The sequence below is a fragment of the Phocoena sinus genome, chromosome 20 (genome assembly GCF_008692025.1).
Source record: "Phocoena sinus isolate mPhoSin1 chromosome 20, mPhoSin1.pri, whole genome shotgun sequence".
Classification (NCBI taxonomy): Eukaryota; Metazoa; Chordata; class Mammalia; order Artiodactyla; family Phocoenidae; genus Phocoena; species Phocoena sinus.
In genome coordinates, this window is record NC_045782.1 from 43,210,652 (window position 1) to 43,224,533 (window position 13,882).

At 37.0% G+C, this 13,882-nt stretch overlaps 1 protein-coding gene across 1 annotated transcript in view; it reads left to right on the forward strand.

Annotated features, from left to right (window-relative positions):
• Nucleotides 1-13,882, forward strand: part of TLK2 (tousled like kinase 2) — a 104,346-nt gene that overhangs the window by 69,386 nt on the left and 21,078 nt on the right. Inside the window, 4 exon segments of the mRNA XM_032616824.1 lie at nt 4,141-4,293; nt 7,768-7,834; nt 9,073-9,170; nt 10,773-10,854. Of these exon segments, the coding sequence (XP_032472715.1) occupies nt 4,141-4,293; nt 7,768-7,834; nt 9,073-9,170; nt 10,773-10,854 (400 nt within the window).

Here is a 13,882-nt window from a genome sequence, read left to right on the forward strand (position 1 = left end):
ATAATCAATATAGTCTTAGTAGGAGCCTCAACACAGTGCTTTTGTTCTTACTGTGTCCTTGGCTCTGTTTTGAATGATCTTATTAAGATCCTAAAACAGAAGATTTACTGTCTAATAGGAAGATCATAACAGATTTGTAAATGTTTTTTGACCAGGTTAGTAATTTTTCCTAAAAATATGTTTGACTCTATTGAAAAAGTAGCTTATTTTATAGTTCTGAGAAAGTAGTTATATTAAACACTGTTGTTATTCAGGACACAATTTTTTATTTAAACAAGTCTTAAAGTCTCAAATAATCAATGGCAAGGCAATAAAAACTTTTTATTAAGATTTTCTTTATATTAAAGTAAACCACATTAAAGTAATGGAATTTGACCTGTATACAAAATCGTGGTTGTTTAAGATGTGGATTATCAGAGGGAGTAAATTAAACTTTATAGCATTGTTCTGCTAGTCCACATAATTATTCTGGTGTGTAAGGAATCATAGCATTCCATTTTACAGTCATTTCTCCTGAACCATCTGATTCTTGGTCACATGATCCATAATGAGAGACAATTCTTTTGTTTTAATTTTTTATTGAAGTATAGTTGATTTACAATATTCTGGGTGTGCAGCAAAGTGATTCAGTTATACATATATATATGTGTTGTTTTTCAGATTCTTTTCCATTATAGGTTATTGCAAGATATTGAATATAGCTCCCTCCGCTATACTGTAGGTCCTTGTTGTTTATCTATTTTATATATAGTAATGTGTATCTGTTCATCTCAAATTCCAAATTTATCCCCCTGTCCTTCCCCTCTGGTAACCTAAGTTTCCATTCTGTGTCTGTGAGTCTATTTCTGTTTTGTAAATAGTTCATTTGTATCATTTTTTTAGATTCCACATATAAGTGATATCATATGATATTTGGAGAGACAACTCTTTTGTTGATTTTATAAATGCCAGATTTTCCTTGGGTAGTATATACCATTTTACAGTTTCTAGTACACACGGAACATATGAAATCCTGGGAATCTTTAAAAATTCTTATCTTGGATATTTAGACGCTCTCTGTAGATCACCACTAAAATTATTTTGGTTAAAATAATGTCTGAAAATATGTGCATTTGTTTTTTTAATACCTCTCCTACTAGTTATGATACAATTTTGCTATTGAAGTTGCCTGTAATCGTTTCCTAGGGCTACTGTCACTAAATATCATAAACTGGGTGGTCTAAAACAACGTAAATTTATTTTCTCAACAGTTCAGGAGGCCAGACACCTTGAAATCAAGGTGTTGAGGACCATGCTCCCTCTGAGGCCACTAGGGAGGCTCCTTCTTTGGTGTTCCATGGCTTGTGAGCATAGCTTCAATTGCCTCCGTCTTCACATGGTATTCCCCTATGTGTCTCTGTGTCTTCTTTTCTTATGAGGATACCAGTCATATTGGATTAAGGGCCTACCCTACTCCAGTATAACCTTATTTTAACTAATTAAATCTTCAGTGACGCTGTTTCCAAAGGTCATAATCTGAGGTACTGGAGGTTAGGACTTTAACATATCTTTTTGGGTGATACAGTTCAGCTGATAATGGTACCTAAAGCTGATGGTCTTCTTATCATTACAAATAATGGCTTTTTAAATAGTTATTTAGATTTGAATGAGATAAATTTATCAGGTCATCAATACTTTTGTAAAAGATAGTAGAACTGAGACTTCCCTCGTGGCGCAGTGGTTAAGAATCCACCTGCCAATGCAGGGGACACGGGTTCTATCCCTGGTCCAGGAAGATCCTACATGTTGCGGAGCAACTAAGCCCACGCACCACAACTACTGAGCCTGCGCTCTAGAGCCCACGCGCCACAACCACTGAAGCCGTGCACCGTAGAGCCCACGCCGCAACTGCTGAAGCCCGTGTGCCACAAGTACTGAAGCCTACGTGCCTAGAGCCCGTGCTCCACAACAAGAGAAGCCACCGCAGCGAGAAGCCCGTGCACCGCAACAAAGGGTAGCCCCTGCTCCCTGTAACTAGAGAAAGCCTGTGTGCAGCAATGAAGACCCAATGCAGCCATAAATAAATAAATAAATAAATAATTTTTTTAAAATGTGTGGATTTTCCCTGAAAACATTAGGAAATTAGTTTTATTTTAATTTAATAAGGGTAGTTGCTAAAATCTCAATCTTCCAAAGCAGTTAGTCTTCAGAGACAAAATGTTGTGGCACTGCACTAGTACACTGCGGTTTATAGTTAAAATATATATTATATGGTTATCTTCAGAGAGTTCAGAGTGCCTTGAACTCTGTGAGGCCCCTGAAAGGGTAGAAATGAGCTTAAAGATATTTTACCAATTTTTTTGATTGGGAGACTCATATTCAGAGAAGATAAATGTTTTCCTCAAGGACATTCATTAAGTGAGAAGGAAGCTTGTGATTTTACCTAAGGATTCTTTGTCTTAATCCAGAATTCTTTCAAGCCATGAATTATTCATATATATATATTTTGGAGGGAAAGGCATATCTCTAATAGTTAAAAGATTTTCTTACACAAGCAGACAACGCTTGAATTAAAATTTCTACTCTGCTGTTAAATTGGCATCTAATCAATAACCCAGCTCATCTTGAAGCCAAGAGAATCGTATTATCAAGTGAATGGATATTTATTTGCGGTACTCTGTCTGATCAGGTTAACCGTGCTTACGGTGTTGCCATTTTAGATGTGGCAGGGTAAATTGTACTATGGGCATCTGCTCTGTGGTGTATAGTCTTGTTTTTCTGGTTGCCGTTCTTCCAAGAAAGATACACTGAATCTGGAAAAGGTCTAGAGACCGACAACTATAGTGTTCCTGGAAGAGAGTCGAGTAGAGTTCATTTTAGAATATAGGTTTAAAAAATTAGATTGTATCATTCCGCAAAACTGTGAAGTTGGATTGAGAAAAGGAGATGGGAGATAAAAGCGTGGTAGAAAGAGAAGGTGAAGGAAGACATTTGACTGTCAGGTCAACTATGTTGGGTGATTTAAAGACTTTAGTCTGTTAGGTCTTGGTATACTTTTATATGCCAAGTCTATAAACCTTAGTGTCTTTCAGGTAGCAGGATACGTGAGAGAAAGTGGATTACTTATATTGGTATTTTTATTGACTCCTAGTTTGTAAACTAGTTATTATTTAAAAATTAGACATCTTATTAGGAAATACTCTAATGGAAATGGTGTTAAATATCTTAAGAGTCTTTATATATGTTTTTTATTAATTCATTTTGCGTACTTTTGCCTAAGGAGTTTTTACTAGTTGAAAGGCTTCATTTTGCTGTCTCTAAATGTACATCCTTGTTCTTAAAAAACTTAGTTTAGGGTTTCCCTGGTGGCACAGTGGTTGTGGGTCCACCTGCCGATGCAGGGGACACGGGTTCGTGCCCCGGTCCGGGAAGATCCCACATGCCGCGGAGTGGTTGGGTCCATGAGCCATGGCCGCTGAGCCTGCGTGTCCGGAGCCTGTGCTCCGCAACGGGAGAGGCCACAACAGTGAGAGGCCCGCGTATCACAAAAAACAAACAAACAAAAAAAACTTAGTTTAGGTTTCACCATATTAGTGACTGGGAATGACTTGGCTGTGGTAATGCCTCACTTAGACTAGAATAAATGATAGGTCTAGAAGGAAAATCTTTTTTACTTTGTTTAGCATCCTTCAAATTTGGTATCTTTCTAGATAGAATTTGAGGAAACTGTAATCCAATAAAAATAAAAAGGCACTTGGAACCTTTTGTACTTTCTTATGTAAATACAGTTCTTTACTTTAATGGGTTCATTACCAGGAGTTGTTTTCTTAACTGTTAAAAAGCAATCAGAACATTTTTCCTTTTGAGTTAGAAAATAAGGTCACAATAGAAATTTGATATTGTTTCTTCCTGCCCACTTTCCTACTCTGAGAATTACCATAATTAGTGTCTTAAAAGTACAGATTCATTCCGGAAAATAGTTCTATCACCAAATATTTGGCTTTTCCAACCTGAAGTTAAAGTCAAATCTTTACTTAAAGGGGTTTATTTTTTCTGGAGTCTATCGAATATGCAGGTAACAAATATATTTATGTTTATTCCACAGCCATGTTCAAAAAATTTTGACCTTCTTCCTCTGTGCAACATCTTTTGTATCTCTAGGCAACAGGAAAGGATAAATTCACAGAGGGAAGAGATAGAAAGACAACGAAAAATGTTAGCAAAGCGGAAACCTCCTGCCATGGGACAGGCCCCTCCAGCAACCAATGAGCAGAAACAGCGGAAAAGCAAAACCAACGGAGCTGAGAATGAAACGTATGTTCTTTATTAATGTGAATTGAGATACCATATTCTCCCCTGAGATACAAATCTCCTATTGAGTGCCACTGGAAAAAGTGATAGATTGTGGAGATTTCTAGAGCTTAAATTTTCGTTTTAGTTACATTAATTTATTTGCTCAACTCATATAAAAGCCATCTAAAATTGACTTATTTTCTTAGTCACGATCTTATATGAGGAGTTTCAGATGAGAGGGAGAAAAAATGTCATTTAACTTGATGTCATGATCTTTGGCCACTCTTATAACAAATGTGAAGTCATTAGGTATTCAAATGATATAATTGCTTACATGTGGTTCCAGGTTATGGTATGTTGGCTTCATCTTATGGAGATTACCTGACTCTATTTCAGACTGAAGAATGCACAACGAAAGAATGCTATTTAGTAGTCTAAAGAACACTAGTTAACACTCACAAATTTAGGTGTAACCTAAGAAAAAATAGGTATTATTTTAGGAAAAGGACATTTTCCCAGTAAACCAAATCTTGACATTCCCAGTACTTTTTCCTGTTCTGGCAACCTAAGGAAAACACCAGTATCTTCACCTGCAGTGTAGTCACCTATTTCACTGCCAGTCAACAATTATTCCATAGCTACCATGAATACGAGGAGTAGAATATTCAGAGTACAAATGCCTTCTTTTTTCACTCCAGCCCCGTGTCAGATTTCCCTAACTGATTTTTGAATTCTTGACCACTAAGAGAATCTTCCTCTAGGACAGGAGTTGGCAAGCTTTTTCTCTAATGGGCCAGATAATAAACACTTCAGGCTTTGCGCACTAGAGGATCTCTGTTGCAGCTACTCAACTCTACTGTTACAGCTTGAAAGCAGCCATAGACAGTACATAAGTGAATGGATGTGGCTGTGTTCCAGTAAAACTTTATTTCTAGAAATAGACTGTGAACTGAATGGCCCACAGGTTGTAGTTTGCCAACTAGGCAGGACTGTTAAACAGTTAGAATTGGTGCGGGAAGTAAAACCTGTATATTACTTACCTGTTTAAAATATTTCTTATGCATACCCTGAAGACATTTAAACTATCACCTCTGTCTTCAAGAGGCTTTCCAATTAAAAAGGAAAAAAAGATCTACAAATAATTGTGTAGAAAATCTCTACAGAATTGATGGTAGCCATGAAGTCATTTTCTGAATTGAATGTTTGAAATTTAAAATATATTTTTTCATAGAAACAGTCATTGGTATTGTAATCAGTATTTCCATTGTGGCTACATTAGTTTTTCAAGGGAAAAAGAAATTTTGTAAAGCTGTCACTGTGGGATTTAAAGGTAGCTACAAATAAGAGATAATGATATTATGTAATTTATTGACTAATATGTCTTTTGCCATTAATGTTTTCATATTAGTTCACAAAAACGTATTAACCCATAATCCACCTCAAGTATAATAATACTATATTACACCATTGTTAAAAGTTCATGACATCCCAGAAATGTATCTTTCTTCATTCCAGTGAGAAAGATGGCTTAACACCAGTCTTCACCCCATACATACCTGCTGTGTTGGGGAGCCTTTTCTTTGACATTCATTTATTAAGTCTGTGTTAAATGCTTATTATATATTAGGCCCTGTTCTGGACTGGGGTACAGAGCTGAAAGATACAGCCCAGTCTTAGGAGCTCACAGTTTATTTAGGGGAAATGAACAGATGAATAAACTAATAATTACTTTAAGTATTGTGATAAAGGTATACACAATGAATAAGTTTGGAAAACATCTTCACTTCACAAATATTTTAAAACTAGATTCTAAGTAAAAAATATTTCCTTTCAAAAAGTCCAAGTAGGAGCCCAGATTCGAAGAATTCTTCAGGCGAATGTTGTACACGTTAATCTGATTATTGTCTTCTTTCATGACTCCTATATTTATTGTGTGGGGACTCTCCTTCCAGTGTTACTTGAAAATTATTTCATACTAGTGCATAAAACCATTGGCTTAGGAGTAATAAAGTAGGCATAGGTTGTTTTTTTGTCATAGAATAATAATTAGAATTCAGTCTAGGCCAGTACTGTGCCAGTAAGCAGTTGCCATCTGGAGTCCTGTGTAAAGTCCAAGCTGGAAGGCCTTTGGTCTAGCCTTTAATATTAGAGTATCTGGGACTTGGCTCGTTCCTTCGGCCAGAAGCCAAAAACGGTCCTCTGGAGTCTTGGAGTGGGTTACGTTGTCCTTTCCTGGTATTGAACCTATTTCAGGCAGAGAGAACTTTAAGCTCTGATTTTCCATTCCTCCCTTTTTTACTGGTGTGATATGGAGTAATAGATGTAAGTTTTTCTGCAGCTGTGAAATGATAGGTGTAACAGCCCTAATGGGTGTATTTTTTCTTGCTCTTTTTTTTTTTTTGTGGTACGCGGGCCTCTCACTGTTGTGGCCTCTCCCGTTGCGGAGCACAGGCTCCGGACGCGCAGGCTCAGCAGCCATGGTTCACGGCCCAGCCGCTCTGTGGCATGTGGGATCTTCCCGGACCGGGGCACGAACCCGCGTCCCCTGCATCGGCAGGCGGACTCTCAACCACTGCGCCACCAGGGAAGCCCTTTTCTTGCTCTTTTTATCTTCTTTTAGTCAGACCTCAGAGACACTATTTTATAGCCCTTCCTGGTTGACAGGATAGCTGTTTCTTCTTTTTCCTGCTATTTAGAATATATCTAAACAGTGACACCTCAAACTTTGAAGTATATGTGTGTGCTTCTAGAATGTGAAGAGGGTGAAGATGGAGGAGTAAGATATCACTTCTTACATGCTCATTCTTGAGATACGAGGATGAGATCAGGGTAGGTGGAACATGAAATGAGTGATTACCCATCAAGTAAGCCCTTTGAGAACTGTGTTAAATAGCATTTTACAAATTATAGATTCCTTTCATATTCTCATTTTAATAGTCACAACAGCTTTTTTAGATAGGTATCATTACTTGCTGCGTTTTTAGGAAATTGAGGTTAAAGTTGCTTGCCCAAGTTCACATGGCCCGAGTTGTGCTTTGAACCCTAGTCCTCAGACTCCAGATCCTGGACTCTGTCCTCTAGGTTCTTCTCCTTGTATCAAAGTCCAAGAGTTATCAAAAATAATCAAATATGTTGGCTTATTAACATCCCCTTTATAAAAACTTTTAGACATATAATTTGGCTACCTCTCCTAATGGATTTTCATCTGAGTATGGTATGGGACAAAACTCATTTCATAAGTAATGTGAGAATTTAGCTCATTTATTTTTCTCATTTTTTTAATAAATTAGACTTCTGGCTTTGAAGTCCTTCCTTCACATCACATCTGATAAATCACAGAAGTTTTCTCTTGTCAAAGGACTGCAAGATAATCTATCTTTTGGTCATTTTAACTAAGAGACTTAACATACGGTATAGCATGCTTTGGCCTTTCTCTTTAAATAGGCACACTGTGATTTCAAACAATTTCCTGAAAATTTTATCATTATTTTCCAGGTTAACATTAGCAGAATACCATGAACAAGAAGAAATCTTCAAACTCAGATTAGGTCATCTTAAAAAGGTAAGTGTAATGAGAAAACCTGTCTGGAGAAATGTAATTTTTAGTTTATATTTGGTGTTTTAGCTCTTTGGTCATTTGGGCAAATTAATAGCTTTACATACCTGTGGAAATCTTCAGTAGTTGCTCTGTCACACCTCTATTCTAATGGTGGACTTCATATCTTTCAAGTTGCAAGTCAACTCCAACCACCCGGTGAGAGTACCTTTTCCATCAATGATGTACCAGTACTTAATTCTGTATACCTCATTCGGCTCCACAAGTGATTATGTTTTTAGTAAAAATTAAATATAAAATAAGAGCAGATGGTTCTAAAATTGATATTTAAATTATTGTGATGTTTTAAATCACATAGCAGCTCTTATCTCTTGCTAAACTGGCTAAGAAGAGAAGGTCTTGCACCAACCATATTGAAACACAAAGGCAGCTACACAGAATTTGTTATTGAGTGTTCACGGAGGTATCTTAGATGTAGGTCACTCATCTCTTAAATTCAGCAGCCTGTGGGCTTCCCTGGTGGCGCAGTGGTTGAGGGTCCGCCTGCCGATGCAGGGGACACGGGTTTGTGCCCCGGTCTGGGAGGATCCCACATGCCGCAGAGCGGCTGGGCCCGTGAGCCATGGCCACTGAGCCTGCACGTCCAGAGCCCGTGCTCCACGACGGGAGAGGCCACAACAGTGAGAGGCCCGCGTACCGCAAAAAAAAAAAAAAATTCAGCAGCCTGTACTTTTTTGGTGGATGCTGCTTATTCTGAAGATGATAAGTAAGTGTCTAATAAGTTGCTATTGGTGTGTATTTGTCGTCTCCTCCCCTTTCTCAGATCCTGTTAAATCGGTGGAACTTAAGGCACCAAGTATAATCCCTCCTTACGGAACAGAACCAGATAGAGAATGTGATTTTTGTTTTTTAAAAAAGATTGCATGCCTTATATGTATACACACAAAATATTTCTGGAAACTTACACAAGAAACTTAACAGTGATTATATCTGGGGAGTGGGCATGGCTGGAGGTGGACAGAAGACTTTCACTTTTCCTGCTGTACTTCTATGATTTCGATTTTATTTACTGTTTTGCTGTGGGCTCGTTTTTATGATTAAAATTCTAGTTCTTAAAAACATCTTTTTCAAAGTAAAACATCTTAGCTTTTCATAAGAGAAATGTCTGCTTTTGTTTTTGAAATGAGATTCTGAAACGGTAAACTTTCCTGTGTTCTGAGCTGTTTCTTTCTTTTTCACTTTAGGAGGAAGCAGAGATCCAGGCAGAGCTGGAAAGGCTAGAAAGGGTTAGAAATCTACATATCAGGGAACTAAAAAGGATACATAATGAAGATAATTCACAGTAAGCAACTTGGGAGTAGGTTGGGTTGGAGATTGCTGAGCACTTTCTGACATGAATGGTCTAGAATGATATTTTTGCTTAATGTAAATTTGGTAAACCATTCCACTGTGTATTTAGCTCTGTTGTGGGTGTAATACAGTTTTATGAATAAAATTTTGATTTGCGTTAGTTTAAATACATATAAATATATTAGGTTTATATATTAAGTATACATCTATACATATAGCATTTTTACACAAGTAGAGGTCACTAAAACAATACAACTTTGTAGTTGCAAATGGTTTAGATACACTGTGTATTCAGATTTACCCTCAGAGCCTTACTAAAGGGAAGCATGGGATGACAGCGTGGTGTTGTGGAAAGATTACTGGGTTGAGATGACATTCGGTTTCTGAATTACCTTTATGGGCCATTTAAGTGTTGAGATTTTTAAGAAAGACTCTCTTAAGTTCAGCACATTAATTATAGATAAATGCCCATCTTTGTTTGTAAGTCATTTAAGGAGCTGAAACTGTGAAAAGTAGATTTCAAGTGGGAAATGGCTTCTAACCATAATCCTTTCTTTTCCCACATTTTTCTGACTCTGAAACATGGGGGTTTGGGCATGGCTACAGCTTGTGTATTTTTGTTTGACCAGAGTGAGCCATGGACTTTGCTTTCTGTAAAGTGGCAAGCAACAGCAGCTACCATTACTGCATAGTCTCTGTGTCAGGCAGAGTGCTAAGTGTTCCTGTGTTCTATCACTTAATTGTCACAATAGCCTAATGAGGTACGTCATCTTCAATACATAGATCTGGAAACGGGCTTAGACAAATTAAGTTAACTTGTCCAGGGACTAGTGTGACCAAACAAAGAGTTGAAATGTGGATCTGACTCCACAGCTAACTCCCATGCAGTAATTAGCACCTCTCTCCACAGGCATGCCACTGTCTCAAAATCAAAATAAAGTAATTTCAGGAATATTAGTGGGGCTGATGAGGAACTAGGTAGAAATAATCGAAAAGTTATTTTTGCCAGAGTCTCTCATTTCTTTGTCTCATTGTTAGAAGTGGAATCCTGTATGGGGAAAACAGTTATATCATGAAGACTTAAAGAGAGAAAATGAATGCACGTAGAACATGTGACTCACTTTATAATGAAATCTGTTTTAAAGGCCATGTAAACTATCTTGGAATTTTATTGTATGTAGTTGTGGAATGGTGGGAACGAGTGGTTCTTGAATGGTTTGGAGGACCCAAGTAGCACAGTTTGAAAATCCCTGATCTAGTGTTATCTCCTCCCCGCTCCTGCCCTCCACCTTTACAGCAGGGCAGAAAGGGAGGGAAGTCAACAAAGGTCAGTAGTCTAATTGTGGCTGTGCTGAGACTGGCACCTGTGTCTCATGACTCCACAGCTAATGCTGTTCATTGTAATTATGCTGTCTCTTTGAACTATAGAACTTACTTTAGGCTCAGAATTAGCTATATTGTGATGATTGCCAAACTGTTGGCAGCATCTGTAGTCATGTGTATAACATGTTAGATATTCTGGAAATTTTGCAAACATGGAAAATTGTGTAGTCCTTGACCTCAGGATGTTGTTATCTATCTGCTGTTTCCACAGATTTAAAGATCATCCAACGCTAAATGACAGATATTTGTTGTTACATCTTTTGGGTAGAGGAGGTTTCAGTGAAGTTTACAAGGTAAGTATGAAGTTTACAGGGACTGAGGGTTAAATTATTGGTTATTACAAACTTGGAGATCATTTAGAATAGTGATATAACTCTGGGTTGATATCTATTGGTTAAAATTCCAAAAACTTTTAAGAACCTTTATCTTTGGGAGAACTACTTCCAGTAAACTTGTTGACTAAAGCAGGATTCAATATTTTACCCTGTTTTCAAGTTTGAAAAGTAAATAATTACAGATTTTAAAAGAAAAAACAGGAAGGGAAAACAACACTCATTTCTGAATAATGGAATCTTTCTGCCTCATCTGTATTTGTTAGAGATGAGTGTTACTTTTATTCTCATAAGTTTTTGTTTTGTTTTTACAAAATGGATGTGTTAAAAAGTTAATTCTTTGAAAACCTGTTTTTTGCTTTTAAAATGTTCCCATCTTCTAAGTCAGAGTGTTTAGTAGCACTGGTGTTCTGAAGGATTGTCCTGGCTTAGAGTACTTCAGTTGGGCCAGCAAAGAACAGGCTACTAATACTAAGCCTCCAGTTGATTTTCCCTAAATGAGGAATTCGGCCTGTTTTAAATATACTTGTAGATATATAACATGTTCACCAGTCACAGCCTCCTTGAATTTCTCTAGATGTTTCTGGCACCTGGCTTTTAAATGCTGAATTGGTTTATTAAGTGGTCTTTACTGCATGACCCTGGTAATTCTCTCTTTTCTAAGGTGTAACCTTCACTTTTAATGATTTATATTATGCCCATGAGTTTTTATATAGGAAATCTTTTGAGTAAAATAATTAGTTTTTATTTCAGATAAAAACTAGTTCTGTTTTCCCTTTTTTTAATGTTAATTTTTTCTTGTGATGATGTATACACAAAATTTGCCATTTTAACCATTTTTAAGTGTACAATTCAGTGGCATTAAGTACAGTCACAATGTTGTGAAACATCATCACTTTCCATTTCCAGAACTATAAGAATATTTCTAGTGTACTGCTGGGTTTGATTTTCTAATATTCTGCTCATATTTTTAATCTGTGATCATAAGTGGGACTGGCTTATAGTTGTCTTTTATGTGCAAGCAGCATTGTCTAGCTTTGATGTCATAGTTATCCTAGAATGAGTTGTGAAATTACTCTTTTCCCATGTTCTGGAATGCTTTGCATTACATGTTGGCTACTTGAAAGTTTGTTAGAGCTAAATCATAAAATCACCTGGGTAGGTGTCATTTTAGAGGAAAACTATTTGACAACCTTTTCAATTCCTTCTACAAATATCGAGCTATTCAGATTTTTTCCCCCTCCTTAAGTCAGTTTTGGTAATTCATTTTTTCTGAAAAATCATCCTATTTCATCTTGATTTAAAAATATCATGCATACCTTAGTTATTTCTCTTCTCTTATGAAATGTTTATTTTTGTATCTCTTGACTGATAGGCCAGAGGTTAGTCAATGTTTCTTTTTTCCTCTGGAGATTAACTTTTTATTTTTGTTGATCGGATCTACTATTTGATTTGTTGTCTATTTCATTAACTTCTGCTTTCAAACCTTCTTTCTTTCTGCTTTCTTTGTTTTCATTCTTGAGTCATATACTTAGTTTATTTTTTATTTTTGGTAACTTTTTTTTTTTTTTTTTTTTTTTTTTTTTTTTTTTTTTGCGATAAGCGGGCCTCTCACTGTTGTGGCCTCTCCCGTTGTGGAGCACAGGCTCCGGACGTGCAGGCTCAGCGGCCATGGCTCACGGGCCCAGCCGCTCTGCGGCATGTGGGATCTTCCCAGACCGGGACACGAACCCGCGTCCCCTGCATCGGCAGGCAGACTCTCAACCACTGCGCCACCAGGGAAGCCCTTGGTAACTTTTTTGATTGTGATAAAGAACACATAGCATAAAATTTACCAATTTAACATTTTTTAAGTGTATAGTTCAGTAGTAGTAGGTATATTCATGTTGTTGTGGAACAGATCTCCAGAACTTTTTCATCTTGCATAACTGAAGTTCTACCCACTAATCAACAGCTCTCCTTTTCCTTCTCTCCCCAGCCGCTGGTAGCCACAATTCTGCTTTCCGTTTTTATTAACTTGATTACTTTTAGTTAACTCATACGAGTGGAATCACACAGTGTCTGTCTTTTTGTGACTGGTTTATTTCACTTAGCATAATGTTCTCAAAGTTCATCCATGTTGAAGCATGTGACAAGATTTTCTTCTTTTTAAGGCTGAATAACCCTCAATTGTATGTATATACTTCATTTTCTTTATCCATTCATCTGTCAGTGGACATTTGGGTTGCTTCCTCCTCTGGTCTGTTGTGAATAGTGCTGCTTTGAACATGCATATGCAAATATCTCTTTGAGACCCTGCTTTCAGTTCTTTTGGCTATATTCCCAGAAGTGGGACTATTCCTTTTTTAAGATCATCAAAATTGGTTCTTGGGGCTTCCCAGTTACTTGTTAGTGATTTTTTCCTAATGTATCCTTCAAACATTTTAACACTTCTGAAATCTAAATGCTTCTGACAATGATGTGTTCATTAATGTAGTTATTCTTTTGCTGTTCTCCACTCTCCAAAAGCCCTTCTTAGATTAGTGGTGGATCACAGTGCCTTGGATTCAGAAATAGGGTTTGGTAATTGGAGAAAATGACACTTGTAGTTCATTAGTGCTCCTACAAATTAGGTGGTATTTAATCTGGCTTTTAATAGCTTGAAATGATTCTCTCTTATAGCCATGATGGATACATGCATACAGGTGGACTTCATTCAGACTCTAAGAAAAATACAGTTCAAAAGTTTCCATTTCTGTGAAATAAGATATTCTGTTTGAATTGAATGGTTTTTATATTTAAAAAATACTGGTTTAAATTTGGTATAAATTAGAAGTTTCTTTTATAATCAGGCCTCTCTTGTATCCTGTGCTTTCTTAGAGGTAGCTTACATCTTTAAAAGGTCTGTAGAACGGTAATCACCGCTATTCATGGACTGTATATCCTGTGCGTGTTGCCTTCATCTGTTCAAACATTTGTGGAAACTGACAGATAGGTGGTAATAGTGTTG